Source organism: Cetorhinus maximus, chromosome 15, assembly GCF_964194155.1.
Source record: "Cetorhinus maximus chromosome 15, sCetMax3.hap1.1, whole genome shotgun sequence".
In the NCBI taxonomy this organism is placed as follows: domain Eukaryota; kingdom Metazoa; phylum Chordata; class Chondrichthyes; order Lamniformes; family Cetorhinidae; genus Cetorhinus; species Cetorhinus maximus.
Window position 1 is genome coordinate 15,799,923 of NC_135893.1, and position 20,728 is coordinate 15,820,650.

General features: G+C 45.1%; 1 protein-coding gene across 1 annotated transcript in view; it reads right to left on the reverse strand.

The window, feature by feature from the left end:
• The window catches only part of LOC144690441 (calmodulin-binding transcription activator 1-like), a 1,084,973-nt gene that overhangs the window by 57,796 nt on the left and 1,006,449 nt on the right, over nucleotides 1–20,728 (reverse strand). The window contains exons 11-14 of the mRNA XM_078557952.1: nucleotides 6,883–7,031; nucleotides 3,635–3,825; nucleotides 2,581–2,659; nucleotides 1,291–1,609 (exon numbers count right to left, since the gene is read on the reverse strand). Of these exons, the coding sequence (XP_078414078.1) occupies nucleotides 1,291–1,609; nucleotides 2,581–2,659; nucleotides 3,635–3,825; nucleotides 6,883–7,031 (738 nt within the window). The remainder of the gene's footprint in view (nucleotides 1–1,290; nucleotides 1,610–2,580; nucleotides 2,660–3,634; nucleotides 3,826–6,882; nucleotides 7,032–20,728) is intronic.

Genomic DNA, 20,728 nt, shown 5'->3' on the forward strand with positions numbered 1-20,728 from the left:
GAAAGGATATCAATTATAACCTTCATAGGGCACTTGGCAAATGGGACCCATGGAAACACAAGAACAGAGGAGGCCATTCAGCTCCTCTGGCCTATTCGTGCATTGATATGATTATGGCTGATCCCAACCTAAAGCAGCTCTATGTATGGCTTTCAAAGGTGGCTGCCTCACATATGTTTCTTATAAAGGTGTGCTAATCAAAGCCTGGCAACCCAGAGGTCAAATCCCATCATTGGAGTGTTTCATCAGACTGGGACATTGATTGGTTGCTAGGATGTGGAATAAAGGCCCTGACTACCCTCCATTCCCTCACCCAGGTGACCTTTCATCATGTACCTCATGAGCCTACTAAGCGGCAGAGGATATTCACTGGGGAATGTCAATTGATGTTCATACAACTGTTACCCTGAGTTGAGATTCAGTTAACATATCACAGAGCAGGGACTGACCCTAGCAGTATCTTCCTGGTATTTATGCCATCCTGGTCTGTTTGCCATTTGACCAGGTTGGGCAGATTGGGAACATTCTGAATCGCTAATCTTAATCTCCGTGTTCTGAGAGTGAGCCACACGGAGATATGGTGCATCTCCAAAGGAAGAAATCATCATTAGGCAGGCAGAAACAGAGCAACAGACCATCTGCTACCTCAGAAGCAGGAGGGTGATAGCTCAGAGATTGCAGAGCAAACAGGAGAGTTCATATCCTCATTAACAAAGGTTTCAGTCTAGCTTAGGCTCAGGAGATAGACCTCTTCTCTCCTCTGTGCTGGTTGTAAAGATTCTATATGATGCAAATTTGCAATTTGGTCCTAATGGGCATTGGGCAACAGACAAAATCTGTATATTATGTTACTCAGAAAGATCAGAGGATGGTTGATGCTGGGAATGAAAAATATATCACTTTGATAGGTAGAAAACACTCATTAGAGGCTGAGACACATTGTTAAGGCAGAAGAGAGGAAGCTTTATTCTGTATCTAACCTGTGTTATAACTGGCCCGGCGTGTTCAACGGGCAGTGGAAAGGAAACTTATCTAATGCATGCTGTACCTTCCCTGGACATGTTTCATGGGTTATAATGAACAGAGATTTGCTTTGTGTCAGATCTGTGTTAATCACACCTGGGGAGTTTTAATGCTAACACAAGGTTCTTAAAATAGAATTGTTCCATTCCCTGGCGCAACATCCTGATTTTGACTCATACAAAATTCACTAGGATAAAAAAAAGACACATGGCCTCAAACACACCAAGTAGTGATTGCTAAATGCATGTCGAAATGAATAAAGTGCACCTGTGGTAGGAGATGTGCTGATATTCTTCTGGGTCTCCTGACTGCTGTTACTGCCACTGTTCCACTGTCCAATCCAGCCATCACTCCCCGACTTTGCAATGGGAGAGCAAACCATTCCAGGTGTCTGGGGGAGGCTGGGGAGCTGTGACTCATCTTCTCTCTGTAGTTCTTCCAGATACTCTGCCAGCTTCACGTGCCCTCTTGAACGGGCGATTGTCAGGGGCAAACGACCCAGTGAATCAGGGATGGAGAGAGCTCGGTGGTCCCACTTGTATAGAACAACAGCTGCTTCAGTGTGCCCCAATGCACAAGCCCACATCTGGTTGAAAATAGAGGACCAATTATTTTATTATTTCACATCCTTCCTGCTAAAGTGAACAATTAATTAAAAGTAAAAATTAGAATTGGCTCTCACTTGCAGCTGCACCTTCTCCAATGTTGACAAGCTGATGCAATCTTTCTTAGAGGTCATAAAATACCTGATATAAATACAAGCTTTTCTTTTCTTTAATGAGTTTTAACCCAACACAATGTGGAGACATTAGCTGCTTCTGCACAGAATGTGACTTTTTTTGGTAACACCAGCTCCCTAACGCACAGTCAGCTACACGTGTGAATCTGGCAGGTCTTGCTAAAATCAGCAACTGCAAAGGCCATTTCTAGCGTTGCCCAATAGTTTTACATCCAGCTTGTGGCCAGCAGCTACACAAATCCTGTGCTCCTAGGAGTTGGCACTCTGATGTCAAGGGAATAACAACAACTTGCATTTATATAGGGCCATTAATGTGGTAAAACATCCCAAGGTGCTTCGCAGGAATGAAATTTGACACCAAATCACAGAAGGAGATGTTAGGACAAGTGTTTGGTCAAACAGGTAGGTTTGAAGAAGAGTCATAAAAGAGGTTTAGGGAGGGAATTGCAGAGTTTAGGGCCTAGACAAATAAAGGCACGGTCGCCAATGATGAGGGTGAAGGAAATCAGGTATGAGCAAGAGGCCAGAATTGGAGGAGTCCAGAGATCTCAAAGGATGTAGGGCTAGAGGAAGAGGTTACAGAAATAGGGAGGGGAGAGGACATGGAGGGATTTGAGCACAAGGATGAGAATTTAAAATTTGAGGCTTCCTGGGCTGGGGGCCAATGTAGGTCAGCGACAGTGCAAATTCAATCGTAACCTTTTAAAATAGCTTTTCAAAATTTTAGCTATCAGAGACTGATACAGATTGAGCAGCTACAGTGAGCGCATAAAACACTCTCCCACATACTTTCTAAACAGAGGTAACATTTCACTTACCAGGGGTGTGCAGGAGAAATGATCAACGTTTAATGGATCCACCTCCAGTTCCAGGTCAATACTATCTGCATGTCTTGCACTGTGGAAGAACAGACACAAGCTGTTAATGGAGCAATTTCCCATCACGAGCCAGTTTACTAACAATTTATTAGCAAGGGTGTGTGAAGGATTTCGCTCTAAAATATTCTTCCGAGATTTCTCTTGTGGTGAGGGACATGAAATAAACCTTTTGTCAGATGAGCTACCCCTCTCTCGTATCTCTGATCTCCCATCTCTTTCTCTCTCTCTCTCTGTCATATTCTCCCCTTGTCTCTCCATTCAACACGTCTGTGGCCATTGCTTCTCTGAGCTTTCCTTTATTTCCCACACCCTCTTCCTTCTCCCTCCATCCTCACTGTGGTTAAATCAGCCCTCATCATTCTTTTCCATGGACTCAAAAGGATGGCACTCCGCACCTCATTAGTCTGCTTTCACTCACAAGCATCAGGTGTAACTTATGGGTATATTATTAGCTCGCTATCTGGGCTTTAAACAGGTCTAGTAGTTCAGCCACCCAATAAAGAAACTATCCACTTCCCATTCCCACTGAAAACCCTCGCTTTCCGCTGCTCAGTAATTAAATAAATATAGGAATTAAGATGCCAGAACCACTCTAAATTTGCTCTAATCAACCTTCTCTACCTAAATACTTCTACTATGATTGCACACAGGCAACTGAATACAGTAACAATCAATCCCCATGGTGAAATATTTCCCGATCTCAGTCACACAGCCGGGATGGTGGGGATATTATCAAGTGAAACTGAAACTCCTGTGACTATGCTCCAATAATGTTCCTGTTCAGAAAACTGCCCCTTATTGGACCTTCAAGCCAAGCTCCCACTAGGAGTAGCTGCCTATGAAGATAAAATAAAACAAAACAGCACAGTATTGATACAACACTAGACCATACCTTATCCACTTGGCTTTAATCACTATTGCCCTTGTTTACTGCAGAAGCACGTGTGCCCCTCACCTCACAGAAGTAGATCACTGGAGCCTGGCTGTTGCTTACCGCCATTTGATCAATGTCTGGATCAGTGTGGCGTAGCCCTGGGCAGCTGCCAGATGCAGGAGGGTCATTCCTCGGAAGGTCTTGGAATGGATGAGGTGTTTGGATTTGACCCAACAGGCGCGACTCATCATCTTCTCACACACCAGCACCACGCGGTTCTCGAAGGAGCAGCTGGCCACCCTGGATGCACACTGCACATTGGGACGAGGAACACATGCTGAGATCAATCCTCTCACATGACAAAATACAAAGGGACAATGACAACCACAACTATGATATTCATATAGCGCAGAGACAGGCCTGTTCACAACCTTGTGTCCCACTTTACAGCAAGATGAGCTTCTAGCCACATAATTGCTGCATCGCAATGACCTGCCCTTTTTTCACCTCTGCAACCATCTAACTCTTCTCTTGCTTACTTTATCTGCTGCTGAAACCATTATCCAAGGTTTTGTTTACCTTCAAACTCGACTATTCTCCTGGTCGGCCTCCCACTTTCCACCCTCTGTAAACTTGAGCCCATTCAAAATTCCGCTGTCCATTTTCTAACTCGCAACGAGTCCCATTCATCCATCACCCCTAGGCTCGGTGACCTACATTCAGGCTCCAGGTCCGGCAATGTCTTGATTTTAAAATTCCCATCCTTGTGTTCAAATCCCTCCATGACACCCCACCCCCCCATCTCCCCCCTTTCTCTAGAACCTCTGCAAGCTCTTCAGCCCTCCAAGATCTCTGCCTTCCTTCAATTCAGGTCTCTTATGCACCCCTGATTTTAATCGCTCCATCACTGTGGCCATTCCTTCAGCAGCTTAGGCCTGAAGCTCACGGAATTCCATCCTAAATCTCTCCACTTCTTTATCTCTCTCTCCTCCTTTAAAATGCTCCTTAAAACTTACCTCTTTGACCAGCTTTTGTTCATCTGCCCTAATATTTCCTTATGTAGCTTGGTATGATATTTTGTGAGTGTCACTCCTGTGAAATGCCTTGGTACATTTTACTATGTTAAAGATCTGTTACTAATACAAGTTTACATTATATTAGGACAGGTGACCAAAAGCTTGGTCAAAGATGTAGGCCGGGATTTTCCATGCCCGCTGGCGTTGGGCATGTTCGGTGGTGTGAGCAGACAATATGGCGCAATTAGTTTCAGTTTGTGATCATCCGCTCAGCCCACTGAGGCCACGTTTCCCACCATCGGACATCAGGAACCTCACTGTAATACATCGGCATATCATTATTAGGCCAGCCTGCAGGAATCATGCCCCCTGCTGGATCATCCGTCCACATCAGTGGAAAAACACGTCAACATGTTTCACAACATCACATAAATGACCTGCACTTTGCTCGGGACTTCAAGGTTTGTTTGCCTATCCTGCTTCAGTCAGCACCCGCAGTCATCAGCACCAGGCTTTACAGAGAACACCACACGGCAGGTATCTACCTACCAGATCAACCATATGTGGGTAACTTTTCAATGGCTGCAGGGCTAGGGCTTGCTTGGCAAAGGGGTAGAACTGGCCACAGACAAGGGAAGAGGCTGTAGGATGAGGGCTGTCCTGGGGAAGGAGGGTAACCCAGGGGTTGTGTGGGGGGCACATGTTGATCTGTGCAGGTGGCCTCAAGATGGTGAGGGCTGAGGGGCAGTCTCCAGTGGAGATGAGGCCAGATGGACATGTGAGGGTATGTGTGTGAGAACGGGTGGTGATGTCCCAAGGACTGGCAGTGAGTGAGATGTCAGTGAATGTGTGATGGGCTTGAGTGTGTGAATTTAGAGTGACAAGATGGTTGCCATACCTTGGCTGCACGGATGAGATAATTTATCCTCTTACTGCACTGGATGACAAACCCCTTCTGTGCAGCACTGGCACTGATCAAGCTTTAAGGAGCTTCTTGAAGAGTGAGAGAGAAGTTGGGAGATGGATAGGTTTAGGGAGGGAATTTTAGAGCCCGAGGCCTAGGCAGCTGAAGGCACAGCTGATCCTGGTGGGTAAAGAGAATGGGGAATGTGCAAGTAGTCAGAATTGGAGGAGTGCAGAGTGGTTGAAAGATTGTAGAGCTGGAGGAGGTTACAAAGGTAGGAAGGGGGTGAGGCCATGGAGGGTTTTGAATCCAAGGATCAGAATTTTAAATTCAAGGCATGGCTCCAGGAGCCAATTGATGATATCATCTTAAAGGGATACTCTCTTCTAAAAAACTGTTTGGTGAGCTTGTTTTTGTTTGTTTGTAAATTGTGCATAATTTGTCATATTACTGGTGTAAAAATTTGCACAGTATTACGCAACTGTCTGAAAAATGTCTTCCAAACCCTTTTCATCAAAATGGAATTCTTTAAGGACTATTTTCAAATATAATTTGAAGAGAAATGACATTTTTAACTCATTTTACATGTCCAGGGGTACATGTAACACACACATTGTTCCATGCAATGGGAGTGATGTTGGGGTTAGAGTGCAGAGGGCATTGAACTCCTGTCAAAGGCTGTCAATCATGTGTGCTGACCTCTGAGCTTCAGTTGTACAGAGTGCTAAATTGTAAAATTTACCCAACAGTCAGTAATAATACAGGGCATTGAACGTGAGGGAGCTGGATCCACATCAGTAAAAATACAGTTAGCAAGGCAGGGCATCTCTGAATCAGAAGATTTTGGGTTCAAGTCCCATTCCAGTGACTTGAGTACAATATCTAGGCTGACACTTTAATGGATTTCTGAGGGAATGATGCACTGTCAGAGGTGCTGTCTTTCAAACGAGATGTTAAAATGAGCCCAGTCTGTGCTCTCAGGTGAATGTAAGAGATCCCATGGAACTATGACAAAGAACAGTAGGGGAGTTCTCAATGTGTCATGACCAACATTTATCCTCAACTGACACCTAAAAACAGATTGTCTGGTCATTATTTCACTGCTGTGTGAGGGGGCTTGCTGTACACAAATTCGCTGCCATATTTCCTACATTACAACGCTGTTTCAAAAGTAATTCATTGGCTGTAAAGCACTTTGAGACAGCCTGAGGTTGTGAAAGGTGCTATATAAATACAATTTCTTTCATTTTTCTGTAAGTTTCAAATCATATCCTCTCTCCCATAACACGTAGTATCTTCCATACACCTGTTCGGACCCCTCTTAGTTATTTCCGTTCATTTTATGCTCATCCTGAGTGCAAATGAAATGTTTGGGCAGTCACAACAGGAGATCACCCAAACAGGTGTCCTTTGCCTTTGGTTCCCAAAGATCTCACAGTGTGCTGTACCTGCGCCTGGCTGTTGCCACCCGCTCCTCCGTTTCCACCTCCTAATCCTCCCCCTCCAGTCTGCTGGTGATGCTGGTGAGATCCCATCTCCGACATCCGCCTTTCCATTTGTTCCAGACGCTCCAAGATGGACATCCTGAACTGGTTGTCTAGAAAAACAAGAGCAAGCATGAGTCAGCACATGAAATACCAGAACATAGTGGTTCAGTCAGACCACCCCTGGAGAAATCCAAGCCTCTGCTTTATTAGTGAGTAACAGACCCTTTGGGAGTATGGTATCAAGGTGGTTATGTTACTGGGTTAGTAATCCAGAGGTCCGGATGTGAGATTAAACCCTGCCTGTGAATTTGAATTTTGTTAATTAAATAAATCTGGAATAGAAAGCTAGCGCTCACCATGAAACTGTAGCATTGTCATAAAAGTCCATGTGGCTCAATGAAGCATTCAAAGAAAATAAAAAAGCGCACAATTTATTTTATACCCCATGACCTTTTCGCAGATTGCTTGTAGAAGAGTTCGCTCCCGCTCGCCAATGGTAAAATCCTGCCCTATGTGTCTGTGAGAAAGGTAGACTTTCCCTCCTCATCCTTTTTGACCTATCTGCAGCCTTTGACATGGTTGACCTCAACATCCTCCTCCAGTGCCTCTCCACTGTCATCCAGCTGGGTGGGATTTCTCTCACCTGGGTTCCATTCTTATCAACCCAATCGTAGCCAGAGAATGATCTTCAATGGCCTCTCTTCCTACTCTTGCACTGTCACCTCTGGTGTCTCCTAAAGATCCTTGGCCCCGTCTTATTTCTCATTTACACACTGTCCCTTGCTGACATCATCCGAAAATACAGCGTTAATTTTCATATGTACACTGACAACACCCAAATCTACCTCACCACCCTCACTCCCATTTTGCTAAATTATCAGACTGCTTATCTGATATCCATTACTGCATGAGCAGAAATTTCCCCCAATTAAATATTGGGAAAACTGACCCCATTGTTTTCAGTCCCCACTCCAAATTCTGTTCCCTAGTTACCAACTCCATCCCTCTCCCTGACAACTGTCTGAGATTGAGCCAGTCTATTTGCAACCGTGGTGTAACATTCGACCCTGAGATGAGCTTCTGGCCTTATATTCATGCCATCACTAAGACCGACTAATTCCACCTCCATAACATCACCTGACTTCACCCCTGTCTCAGCTCATCTGCCTCTGAAACCCTATTCATCCCTTCGTTATCTCTAGACTTGACTATTCCAATGCACTCCTGGCTGGTTTCTCACATTCTACTCTCCCTAAATTTGAGGTCACCCAAAACTCTGCTAACTGTGTCTTAACTCTCACCTAATCTCATTCCTCTATCATCTCCATGCTTGCTGACCTACATTGGCTCCCAGTCAAGCGACATCTTGGTTTTAAAATTTCATCTGTTTTCAAATCCTTCCACGGCCTCACCACTCCCTAACTCGGTAATCTCCTCCAGCCCCATGCCCCTCTGTGCTCTAATTCTGGCCTCTTATGCAACCCCATTTTTAATTGCTCCACCACTGATGGCTTCAAGCTCTGGAATTCCCTCCCTGCACCTCTCCACCTCTCAAGCTCACTTTCCTCCATTTTATACACTAATTGAAACCTATTCTTTGATCAAGCTTTTGGTCATCTGACCTAATATCTCCTTATGCAACTCGGTGTCATACTTGGTTTTATAACGCTCCTGTGAAATGCCTTGGGATGTTTTATTACATTAAAGGTGCTATCTATATATGTAAGCAATATGTCTGAGATAAAAGCAAAATACTGCGGATGCTGGAAATCTGAAACAAAAATAAAAATAGCTGGAAAAACTCAGCAGGCCTGACTGCACCTGCGGAGGGGAATACAGCATCTGCGGAGGGAAATACAGCCTCTGTGGAGAGGAACTGTATTCCTCTCCGCAGATGCTGTCAGACCTGCTGAGTTTTTCCAGCTATTTTTATTTTTGTAAGCAATATGTCTGTCTGTCTGTTTCTTTGTTGGCAAACTCCTCCAAAGTCCTTGGACCAATCTCAACTAAACTTGGGGAAATGATACCTTAGATCAAGGGGCATGTTGTAGGAGAGTTGACATCTAACCATTCCCATCAGTGGGGCTTTGGCCACCGAGCTGGGGATCTTGCGGCCCTGCCTACACTGTGTCCTTGCTGAAACTGTAACTCAGACATGCCATGCTTTAACCAATCTTAACCATATATTCCAAGAAAGAAAGTAATGAATTTACATCATAAATTCCTGACTTTCTTTCTATTTCATTTGTTTCTTTTCTCATACTTTATTTGTTTCATATAAGTTATGTTCTGAGACACTACATGTTACTACCTGGTAAAGGAAAGTGACAGGTGGCATGCAGAGCCAGGGAAGATGGCTAGAGGGAAAAAAAGCAAAACGTTGACAGAAAACGACAGGCAGAAATTAGAGGAAGGGAAGATAAAGAGATTAGAGCAAGAAGTTGACAGAGAGAGACAGGATGCAAGAAAAACCAGCGCTGCAATAAGAGACCAAGACTCTTTTCGGAAGCTTTCATATGTGATCCTCATCATATTTATGAGTCAGACCCAGAATATGATATTGGTAGTAGATCAGATATATGTGGATATTGTGTGCAAGGAAGTTGAAAAAAACAGCCACCTTCAATGTGTTGCACCAAATGGTAAAGCAAGACTGCCACTGTAAGTGAGTCACCTGACCCATTGAATTTTTTTTTTATGGGAACAACAACAAAATCAAAACACTTCCTGAATATCAAGAAGATATAATAAAGTCAATAATGTTATTGGAAATTACTTTAAAACAGAATTTAGTGGTGTCTGCATCTATGTGTGTGTATGTGTGTGAGTGTCTTAATTGGATTAAAGCCAGCTGGTCTAGAAGCTTTGATGTATAAAAGACAAGTAAGTTTGAAATGGTAATTAGATAAACATAGAGAAATAAAAGGTGAGGCGTAAATGGGGCAATTTGCATTTTTAAATAGACCATTCAAAAGAGTGGTCATATTACACCTAATCAGGTAAAGCTCAGAAATAATTTTTTTCAAAGCTTACTGGTAAAGTGGGTATTATGAAAGAGTTTTATTGTTAGAAGATTTAAAGTTAAAAAAAAACTAGTGACAATGAGAATTTGCATTCAAAGGGAAAAATATGTATAAAGGAAGGGAAGGCTGTTGGTAAAAGGAGGGATTCTAAGATCTAAAGCCTCCAGCCTGTAAGCCTCAAGTCTATCTGCAAGGACCCAGAGCTGAAAGAAACTCATTTTGAATGCGACTGTCCAGGGTGTGCTTTGCCAGGAGTCAGTTTAAATCTATGGGCAGGATTTTTCTGTTGGCGTGCAGGGGCGGGCCCGACACGTCAATGCGTAAAATAACGTGCGATGATGTTGAGCATGCATCCCGATGTCATCGCGCTGAGTTGCAGTATTTCATTTGGCGGGTGTGCGGCTGCGCACCTGCCGATATGTAAATGGCCTATTAAGGCCACTAAGGATCTAATTAAGGTTATTGTAAATGCTGTCCGTCCAACCTTAAGGTTGGCGGGCAGACAAAATGGCCAAGCGGTCTTCACATTTTTAGGAAACCTCATCCATGAGTGGGATGAGGTATCCTAAAGCTTTTATTAAATAAATAAATAAATAATCCAAGATATAAAAACATGTCCCATCTCATGTGACACAGTCATATGAGGGGACATATTTAAATACATTTTTAAACCTTTTAATTAATAATTTCAGTATCCCTTCATGCACATGCACGAAAGAGCGCTGGCCCTGACTCTCCCTCCTCCCCCCGCCCGCACTGGTAGTGCTGCACTACCACTCACATCTTATGCTGGGCAGGCCTTAATTGGCCCGCCCGCATAAAATGGTGGGGCGGGTGCCCGCAATCGGCTACACGACCACCCCCGCCCACTCCTGCCGAGCCCGCCCACCACCTGAAAAATTCAGGCCTATGCATTTTACTGTTGCCTTAACGGGGATGTAGCTGATAGTCAGATTAATTAGGGGATTTTTGTAGTTATTATAGTAGTAATTTTGTGTATGTATGTATATGTATGTGCTTACAATCTTTCTTATATTAATAAATGTATAATTTAGTTTTATAAAAATCCTCTTGAGACTTGGTAGTCTTATTACTACTGAATTGAAACATACAAATTGCAAAAATAGGTTCTGACAGTTGTTTCAAGTTTCCCTCTGAGATTTGAACAACTCAGCCTTTACCATCGGCTGTGTCATAATATGAAAAGCATCAGAAAATATAACTGCTAGGTAGGATCTTTACTTTATCTTAAGAAGGAAGAACTTCCAATGTGGTGTATCATGAATTATTTAATGTTTCAACAAACACTGAAAATGCAGAGACACTGAAAATGTAGAGAGTGATACTACAGATGTTGCCTTTGACACTGATGATGAAATATTCAGAGTATTGACAAACATTGAGAAAATACACCTCAATGTAGATTTTGACCCTTACGATTTTGAGAGTGACACCGAGGATGTAGAGAATGATTAATAGAAATTATATGGTAAAAATTGTAAATCTAGATTCAAGCCAAATAAAGTGAAGCAAATGGGAATAAATTAATTGTGAAAAGAAATATTTTTTGCCAAATAATGTTTTTGAGTATAATAATTTTGTGTGAATTTAGGTATTTGTATTTCATATTTGTGGGATTAAAATTGTTAATTAAAATAATTGAGTGAAATAGGTAATTAAGTGAGTTGTTGAATCTATTGGACATAAGAAATGTTTCAAATAAATTACTTCATAGGAACATTTCAATGGTCTGATTTTCAGCTTTAATATCTATCGCATTCAGTTCATATGCCTGTAGGGTGAATGTCTCAGCTTATTATTTCATAAAAACATTTTCCTTATCTTATTTTTTGAATCTTATTTTTAACTTTCATCCCTTTATTTCCTGGCTGTAGGATAGGTAGCCCAGCTTATATAAATTTAAGTTGCTGTTAATGTTAATTCCTGGAGACTTCAGGACAATCCTGGAGGACTGGGCAACTCTACTACCAGCTGAGTGGAAAGCCCAGGCCTCAGTGTCTGGGTTCATGATTGAACAGAGGTTGCTTTGAGAGGGGAGGGGTTGGGAGGGGCGGGGTGGGGGCTGGTCAGCCTGACCCTGCAGAAGTGAACCTTAACAAGGAGCCTTCAAGAGAGGAGGGAGAGTAAACAGGAGGAAAATCAAACATCCGGATAAAAACACGGCAGCTTTCCTCATGAAAGCAAATTGTCAATGGTGACAGGTTTTTAAAACCTTCTTTGAGGATTAAAATCCATACAAGAACTATGAATAATTCTGTCTCAGCCCCATTTCCCTCTCTAACTGTATGACAGCATCGGATGGGACTCCACCCACCAATTGTTGCTAAACACTGCAGTGTTGCTGCCTGCAGCACGTCCAAACTGCAGTGGACACTCTGGGGAGGGGGAGGCACGTAAGAGGCCAGTTTAAGAGCGAGATGCATCCATAAATTAACCCATTTCCTCCCACATACCACCTGACTGCTACCATGGGCTGCAGTCTGCAATAGAGAATTAGGGTTTCCAACCCTCTCAGATTCCTTCTGAATCTCCAGGAATTAAAGATTAATATCCAGGACACTACTGCGAGCAAAAATGCAGGGAGAAAAAAAAAAATCATAGGGTGGTTAAGGAAAATTTTTTCTGCTTCGTTTGCTTTGGAGCCATTATTAGGTTTATTGGAAATGGAAAGAACAAGAGGCTATTTGACTGAAAGTCAAGAATCATTTGATCTGTGTTACACCGGATATGTGTGTTTACTGTCTGATTGGCCTTGGTATGTGATGCGCCATGTAGCTGGATGTATGAGGTGAACAATGGTGGAAGCGGGGGAGGGCAGAACGGGATGGAGGCAGGTCATGTGACAAAACCTCCAAGAATACATCCAACAAGAGTTGGCAACTCTGCTATGAAGTGATTTGTTCTTGGAGAAGGTGGAGATTATGGCACTCTCTCAAACTTCAGTCAGCTATTTACTCCAACTGATAATGTAGGAACATAGGAACGGAGTAGGTCATTTAGCCCTTGAGCCCATTCCATCATTTTGATGAGGTCATGACTGATCTGTGTTCTAACTCTATCCACCCATCTTTTCCCCACTTCTCTTAATACCTTTGGTTTACAAAAATCTATCAATCTCAGACTTAAACTTAATAATCGACCAACCATCAACTGCTGTTTGCACAAGAGTTCCAAACTTCGACTATCCTTTGCATGTAGAAGGGTTTCCTAACTTCATTCCTGAAAGGCCTGGTTTTAGGCTCTGTCCTGCACCCCCCCATCCCCGTCCTAGGGCGGAATCATCCCAGATTTGCAATAACAAAGATAGCGGGCGGGTAAAACAACGTTTCACCTGTCGGCCGCAATGGCGGCTTTTCACGCCGTATTGTCCCAAAACCGCAGCATTAATTATGCATTCCCAGGAAGCATGCCATTTCCATGGTGGGCGGGCTCTCATTCACCCACCACACCATCACCTCATCGCTTCAACACGCCGGACATGGTTTTTAAAGTCCAGCCGTGCATACACATCTCATTGTTTGTAGCCCACGACTGCTGCAAAGAAGACAGGGTCCTGAAAGGTGAAAAGACTGCAGCCCACAGGTTCAATGACATGGCCCTCAAGCGCCTTTTGGATGCAGCGGAGGCACGCCGTGGTGTCCTCTACCCCAACTCTGGCCACAGAATGGGCAGCAACCTCACTGATCCAGCTTGGCAGGCGATGACAGTAGGGGTCAGCGCCAATACCCTGCAAAAGAGGTCAGCCACCCACTGCCGCTACAGGATGAATGGTCTTATCCATGCTGCTAAGGTAATTCACTCTTCTCATCACTCTCAACTCACACACTCACAAACCCATCACACATCCACAGGGATGTCATACCTCAGGGGCCAACACCACTGACTCTCACACACACCCTCTCAAGCTCGTGTCCACATCCTGTCCATGGGTCCGCTCACCACACAAACATTCCAAGCGGTGCCATGTGTCCTGCTCACACTCTCTCCATCTGTTTTCATGCAGGAGAAGCCTGCTCACAATAGCAGGGAGAGATCCCAGACTGGGGGTGGAGTGGCCCACATTAGGCCCCTCACTCACTTTGAGGAGTGTGCCATCGCACTGACTGGTCAGGACATGGACCGTACCTGCAGAGACAGTGAGGTCAGCAGCGAACACCCTCGTAAGGATCCTGCACCACATCATCCCTCTCTCAACACAAATGTGAGTGCTGTCTCTCCTGCTTTTGACTCTGCTGCCATGCACTACTTATCTCTACTTTGGGTTCACAGGGAGCTCTGCCAAGCGACCGACACCCTCAGCCAGCCAGTCCCTCAACTCCATCCACGTCCACACCTCCAACCAAGAGGACACCTCCTCCATTGAAGAGCTGGAAATAAGCAGCCTGGAAGACCCGTCACAGACCTTACCCATACCATGCACCAACACAGAGACACACACCTCGGTGGGACCTAGATCCAGAGCAGGCTCGGGTTCACAATTTGGTAGTCACTGCACGGATACATGTCCACAGCAGCAGAAGGCAGGTTCAGCCGAGCTCCTTGGTACTTGGAGGACTGCTAGGGATCAAGGATCTGTGAGGTCCGAGTCAGATGATGAGCCTCAAGATTTGGCCTTCCAACTGATCCTGGAGAGTCTGCAGAAGGTGTGGAACATCACGCAGAGCCGTTGGAAGCCCTCAGCAGAGTGGCATGCGAGTCAGAGGAGCTTGTCCACCTGCTCCCTGATGAAATGATGGCCACATGTGTGTGTATGAAGGTCTCCATGGGGAGGATGGCGAACGCCATGGAGTCCTTGGTCCAGCAGAATGCAGAGATGTGTGCAGACCTGGATTCCATCACGGGAGCCATGAGTGAGTTCCTACAGTGGCAATGCGAGAGGGAAACAGGGCACCTCGATGTCCCTCCAGATGCTCCTTCCCCTCAAGGAGTCAGGCCGGGGCCCCTGAGCGCCCGAAGGAAGGAGGAGCAGACACCCCTAGGTCATCCACTCAGGAATTTCAAAGGCTGTCCTCTTCCTCTGAGTCCCCTTTGCCAATGAGTCCCTCAACATCGTCCTCTGTCACCGCAGAGGGAGCAGCTGGTCAACAATTGATTCTGGAGGGAGAAGTGTATGTGTGTGGCAGGGCCTTTTGGAGCCTCATGCAAGCACTGTCCCATGCACACGGATCCTTCACATATCATACTCATCCCAACGTCCTGAGCATTTTGAATGCTGCCTGCTGGGGTTCGCTTCCATTTGGGCTGACCTGCATCTCCGCCCAATGATCACACGCTCATGTAGCACCTGATCTCGCCCACCACGACTGTTGTTTCACTTTCGATTTGGACAGCATGGTCTGGATTCGATTTTTTGTGCGATCCCCCATCCTTTTCCCTCCTCCAGTCACCCGTTATCTTTCTCCCATCACAGCTGACTCCCCTGGCATCACCTTTCACCACCCCCCTCACCCTCCGTGACCTACCAGCCACAACCCTTTTCCTTCAGGGATGTCCAGGTGAATATGCACATTTCCTTCCTTCCTGAAAATCCCAGCCCCATCCACATTCACCTCCCCAACCTCCTCCTTCCCACCCCCCAGGGTCCATGTTAGCCTCCGAGTCCCCACCAACCACCCTCGCCATCCCTTCTATTGCTATCATCACCCTCCCACCCTGCTGCCTCACTTTGCCCTTGGTCATTCCCACCATTCCCTCATACCATGCCCACCCTCAGTTCGCTTTCTAGGAAGCAGTCATGGACCCCCCCTTTGCACGTTCACCTGGACATCCCTCCTCCAGACCCCTTCCCCCACCGAAGCCCTTCCCCCATACTTAGTCCTCCCAACCCCACCCCCCAACTCCCCCCCGCTTAGTCCCTCCCTCCTCCCAACTCCTTCCTCCAGCCTTACCTCTTCCTCCAGTCTCACTTCTTCCTCCAGCTTTACTCCTTCCCCCTTTCCAACACCTTCCTCCACCCTTACTTCTTCCTCTACCCTTACTCCGTCCCCTCTCCGCACTCAATCCTACCCCTCCGGATTCCCTCCCCCCAAGACTCATCTCTCCGCACTCCTTCCTCCCACCAGACTCTCTTCCCTCTCCACACTCCTTCCTCCCCCACGGACTCTCTCCCCTCTCCGCATTCCTTCCTCCCCCAGACTCCCTCCCCTCTACGCACTCCTTCCTCCCTCTGGACTCCTTCCCTTCTTTGCACTCCTTCCCCCCTCCGAACTCCTTCCCTTACACCTCCACGGCCCCCATACGCCCATCTCCCCAGTTGCCATCTTCTCCCCCATTACTCCCTCCACCCCCGTACTCCCTCCCCTCTCCCAACCTCACCGCCTCAACACCTTCATTCCCCTCTCCCAACCTCACCCCAACACCTCTTTCTCTCCTTCGATCCTAGATCTTCCTCTCCCACCCCCTTGACCATCATCCAATGTGCGCATCAACGGTGACTTTCCAACTTCCGTGAGCTGCTTCACAGCAGAGCCATGTCTGTGGGAATCCACCCAGCATGCCATGGATGTTCCTCCAGTGTGCCATTGTTATTGGGTTCCAGCATCTTCTGCTCTGGGATGTCCGCGATGTGAGCAAGACCCTGGCAGTAAAGTCCCGACTTCTGCACGTCACAGTTGTGAAGATGTGTCTTCTTGCTGGCGTGGGTGGACGCGGGGGTTGGGGGGAAGAGTCTGGCGGGCTGGCCTTATAATGATATGCTGATGTATAACAATGAGGTTCCTGATGTCTGATGGCGGAGAACGTGGCCCGCCATCGGCAGGCTGAGCAGACGATTGCAAACTGGTTTCATGACGTTGTGAAACCAATTTTTGGCCTTCTCGCCATATTGTCCGCTCAAGCCACCAAACACGCCTGATGCCAGCGAGCATGGAGAATCCCAGCCCTAGACTCCCCATCTAGTTGAAATAGTTTCCCTCTATCTACCCTATCAGCATCCCTGGGCTTAGAGTTTCTAATCTCCTCCGGAAGCTTTCCACAGCTGAGAATTAACAAAAGAGCAATGCCCTTAAAGTCCAGAGCATGCGATGGACAGGCCAGGCCAAATAGACTTCTCCTGTTTCTCGAAGTTCTTATGTCCAAGATTTGGGACTTAATCAGCTGTTGAGAGCATAGCAATCCATCATCATCTGTCTCTTGTGAAAGCAGTTAGTGAATTGAAGGGCAAATTCAGCGAGGCTGCCCTCCTGTGCTGCTTTGTTGAATTTGTCCTTTAAACCTTCGGCCTGCTGTTCTTCCCTCATTTTTGAGGGGACTTTCCAACTGGTTCTTCCTATTCCTAAAGAAAGAGCTTCTCCAGGTTGAAGGTGCCACTTATGGTGAAGTGTCCCATCACACGAACATAGGAACAGGAGGCCATTCAGCCCCTCAAGATTGTTTCACCATTCAATAAGAACATGGCTGATCTGTATCTTAATTTCATCTACCCGCTTTGGTTCTGTAACCCTTAACACCCTTGCCTGACAAAAACCTATAAACCTCAGTTTTGAAATTTAACAATTCAACAGTTTTTTGGGGGAGAGAGTTCCTGATTCCCACGACCCGTTGTGTGAAGAAGTGCTTCCTGACATCACCCCTGAGCAACCTGGCTCTCATTTTAAAGTTAGGTCCCCTTGTTTTTGAATCTCCCATAGGGGGAAATGGTTTTTCTCTTTATACCCCTTTCATAATTTTTAACACGTCAATCCCCTTAACCGTCTACACTCAAGGAAATACAAGCCTAGTCTATGCACCTGCTCTTGTAATTGAACACTTTTTAGCCATTTTTTTTTAGCACCTACTCCAGGTTGGCGGTGCCAGTTATGGTGAAGAACCCCATTTCTTCAGCCTGGTGGTAGATGTCTATTAAGCTGCTGTGCTTTTATTAACACTTGCGGTTATTATTTGCTATACTGTATGCAACTTGGATGGAATTGCCTGGAAAAAACAAGTTGAATTTGGAAAATTCTTGAACTACCTTACAAGATCGAATTTCCCATGTATCCCTTATTATCCTGGTTATGGTTGGAGGCACCTAGGAATAGTAATAGGCCATAAGCCCAACAAACCTGACCCATTTTCAGAGAGGAACCCCATGTGCCCAGTTTCTGAGCAGATCTGTCAATCCTTTGTCATTCCTAAACCTGTTTACACTGTTTGTATTGATGGTCTACCTGGCTAACCTATATAAAACATAGACTTCCATTTATGTCACCCTCAAAATGCTTCACAGCCAATGAATTAGTTTTGAAATGTAGTAATTGTTGTACAACACTGTCAGCTGTGACTCAGTGGATAGCACTCTCAATTCTGAACCAGAAGGTTGTGGGTTCAAGTCCTCACTCCAGTGATTTGACCACATAATCCAGGCTGACACTTTAGTGCAGTGCTGAGGGAGTGCTGCCCTGTTGCAGGTGCTGTCTTTTAGATGAGATGTCAAACCAAGGCTCTTTTTGGTCTCTCAGGTGGATGTAAAAGATCCTATGCCACAAATTCAAAGAAGAGTAGGTTTCTCCCTGATGTCTTGTGCCAATCTTTAACCCTCAACCATCACCACCAGAACAGTAGATCTCGCCAGCATCTCAAGTTTGCTGTGTATAAATTGGCTGCTGCATTTCCTACAACAGTGACTACACTTTATTGACAGTAAAGTGCTTTGAAAATTGCTATATAAATGCAAGTTTTTCTTTTATTTAAGGCTTGGAAAGAGATCCCAATGTGTCAAAGGTGCTGGAATTGCAGTTTCATTCTATTGTGATCACTGGGTCCCACCACATTGACAATGACAGATTTTGGGAAGTGAAATTGGTTCGTTTCACTGGGAAATGTATTGCCCAGAGTGAAGGTGACAGCAGCAGCAGACCTGTTTATTCATCTTCATTCTGACATATCCATTCAATAAAGCATGATGGAGTAGCTACATCCCTTATGTTGTTAGACAGTATTCTGTGTGTGTCCTTGTAGTTGATCAGCCTATGTTCATGTACTTGAAGACCTTAATCCAGAGGTAAGAGTGCTTCCAACTGGGTTGGGGGTGAAACCAGAAGAAAAATGGGGCACTTTAGTCACCACATTGCTGCATTTAAGTGATACAATGCTTTGACACGTTAAATGTTAGTGAAAAAAAGTTGTCCCAAACTTCTTTTAATTAATAAAATTTGTATTCCTTTGAAGAAAGTGTGGTTGGAATAGCTGCACTTGCTCACAAAGAGAGATTTGTTTAAATTCCTTCTGCGTGACTGTGTGTTCTACTAGATAAATCACATTGGGCAGGATTTCTCGTTGAGCGTAAAATGACACACAATGACGTCAGGCGAGCTGCCGGCGTCATCGCACACTCTTGTGATATTTCGGTTGCCGGGCACGCGCGGGAGTTGGCAGCGCGCCCACCGACAATTAAAAGGCCTCTTAAGGCCATTAAAGATCTAATTAAATGTTATTTTTCGCTGCCCGCCCAACCTTACAGTTGGCAGGCGGGCGAAATGGCCAAGCGGCCTTTGCACTTTTTAGGAAACCTCATCCACGGGCGGGATGAGGTTTCCAACAGCAATTAAAAATAAAATATAAATTTTAACATTTCATTAAGAACACATCCCTGCTCATGTGACAGAGTCACATGAGGGGTCACATTTTTTAACACCTTAAAATTCTTTATTTTTTATTTCCAAAACTGTTCATCTCCCTGAGGCAGCTTCATGGGCCTTTTCCAGCATGCACCCGCGCACATGCATGAAGTTCGCGCTCGCCCTCCTCTCCCCCCCATACTGAGAGCGCTGAGTGCTGCAGCTCATGTTTCATGCTGGGAGGGGCTTAATTAACCTGCCAGTGCGAAATCGTGGTCTGGCCCCGATCACGGGCAGCGGTCAGCTTCCAGGCCTCTCCCGCCCGCCCAACGAGAGAAAAGTCCTGGCCATTGTTTCTGCTTGCCTCTGACATTATACACTTATATATTGTTGTATTATCTGTAAGTATCTGTAAAGAGCTAGGAATGAATTAGTTAGGAACTAATTGTTATGTGTAGGTATTCCAGGGGGCTACATTTCACGGCTGCAGAGAATCATGTGATATGAAAGAACCAGTTCAAACCAGCCCTTCTTTTGTACAAGGTAGCATGGCAAGTATTAAACATAAAGAGCTCTCATTTTTCCAAGCTTAAAATGTGATTATTACCAATATCTGGGAACCAAATGACAAGAACACAGCATGGTGGCAGCAAGTGTCTGTAAGTAAACCTAAAGCATTTTGAATTAATTTAAGGCTGATTTGGGAGGCTGACCCACATTAGTGGCAGAAGAAAATCTGAGTGAATTGTACGAAAACGAAAAGCGAAACGTTTACTGGCACATCAATACACAGCGAAAGCCCATAATGAACTGGGAAGCTGATGATATTGTGGAGGCATCGTGAAGGTTAAACAAAAGTGCATGTTGATATTCAGTAGTTTCCTAAAGGCACTAGAAATGAAGAGAGGTCAGTTATATCCCTCTCTGGGCAGGACATAGAGGTTTAAATTTATTAACAGCTGGGAGCTTACTGAAGAGTACAGCAAAAACCCAGACATAATTTTTGAAAAATTCAGCACTCATCCTCAGCCCAAATTGAATCATCAGATCTACCGGTATGAAGTTCAAGGCCTCAGACAGGAATTAGGTGAGCTTATTGATAACTTTGTAAGAAGACTAAAAAATGCAGCTAGAAAATATACGTTTAAGAACACAGACGAAAGGTTGATAGATTGACTAAGATCTTAATCAAGCCATAAAGAGGGATCACTGTCCCATTCCAACACT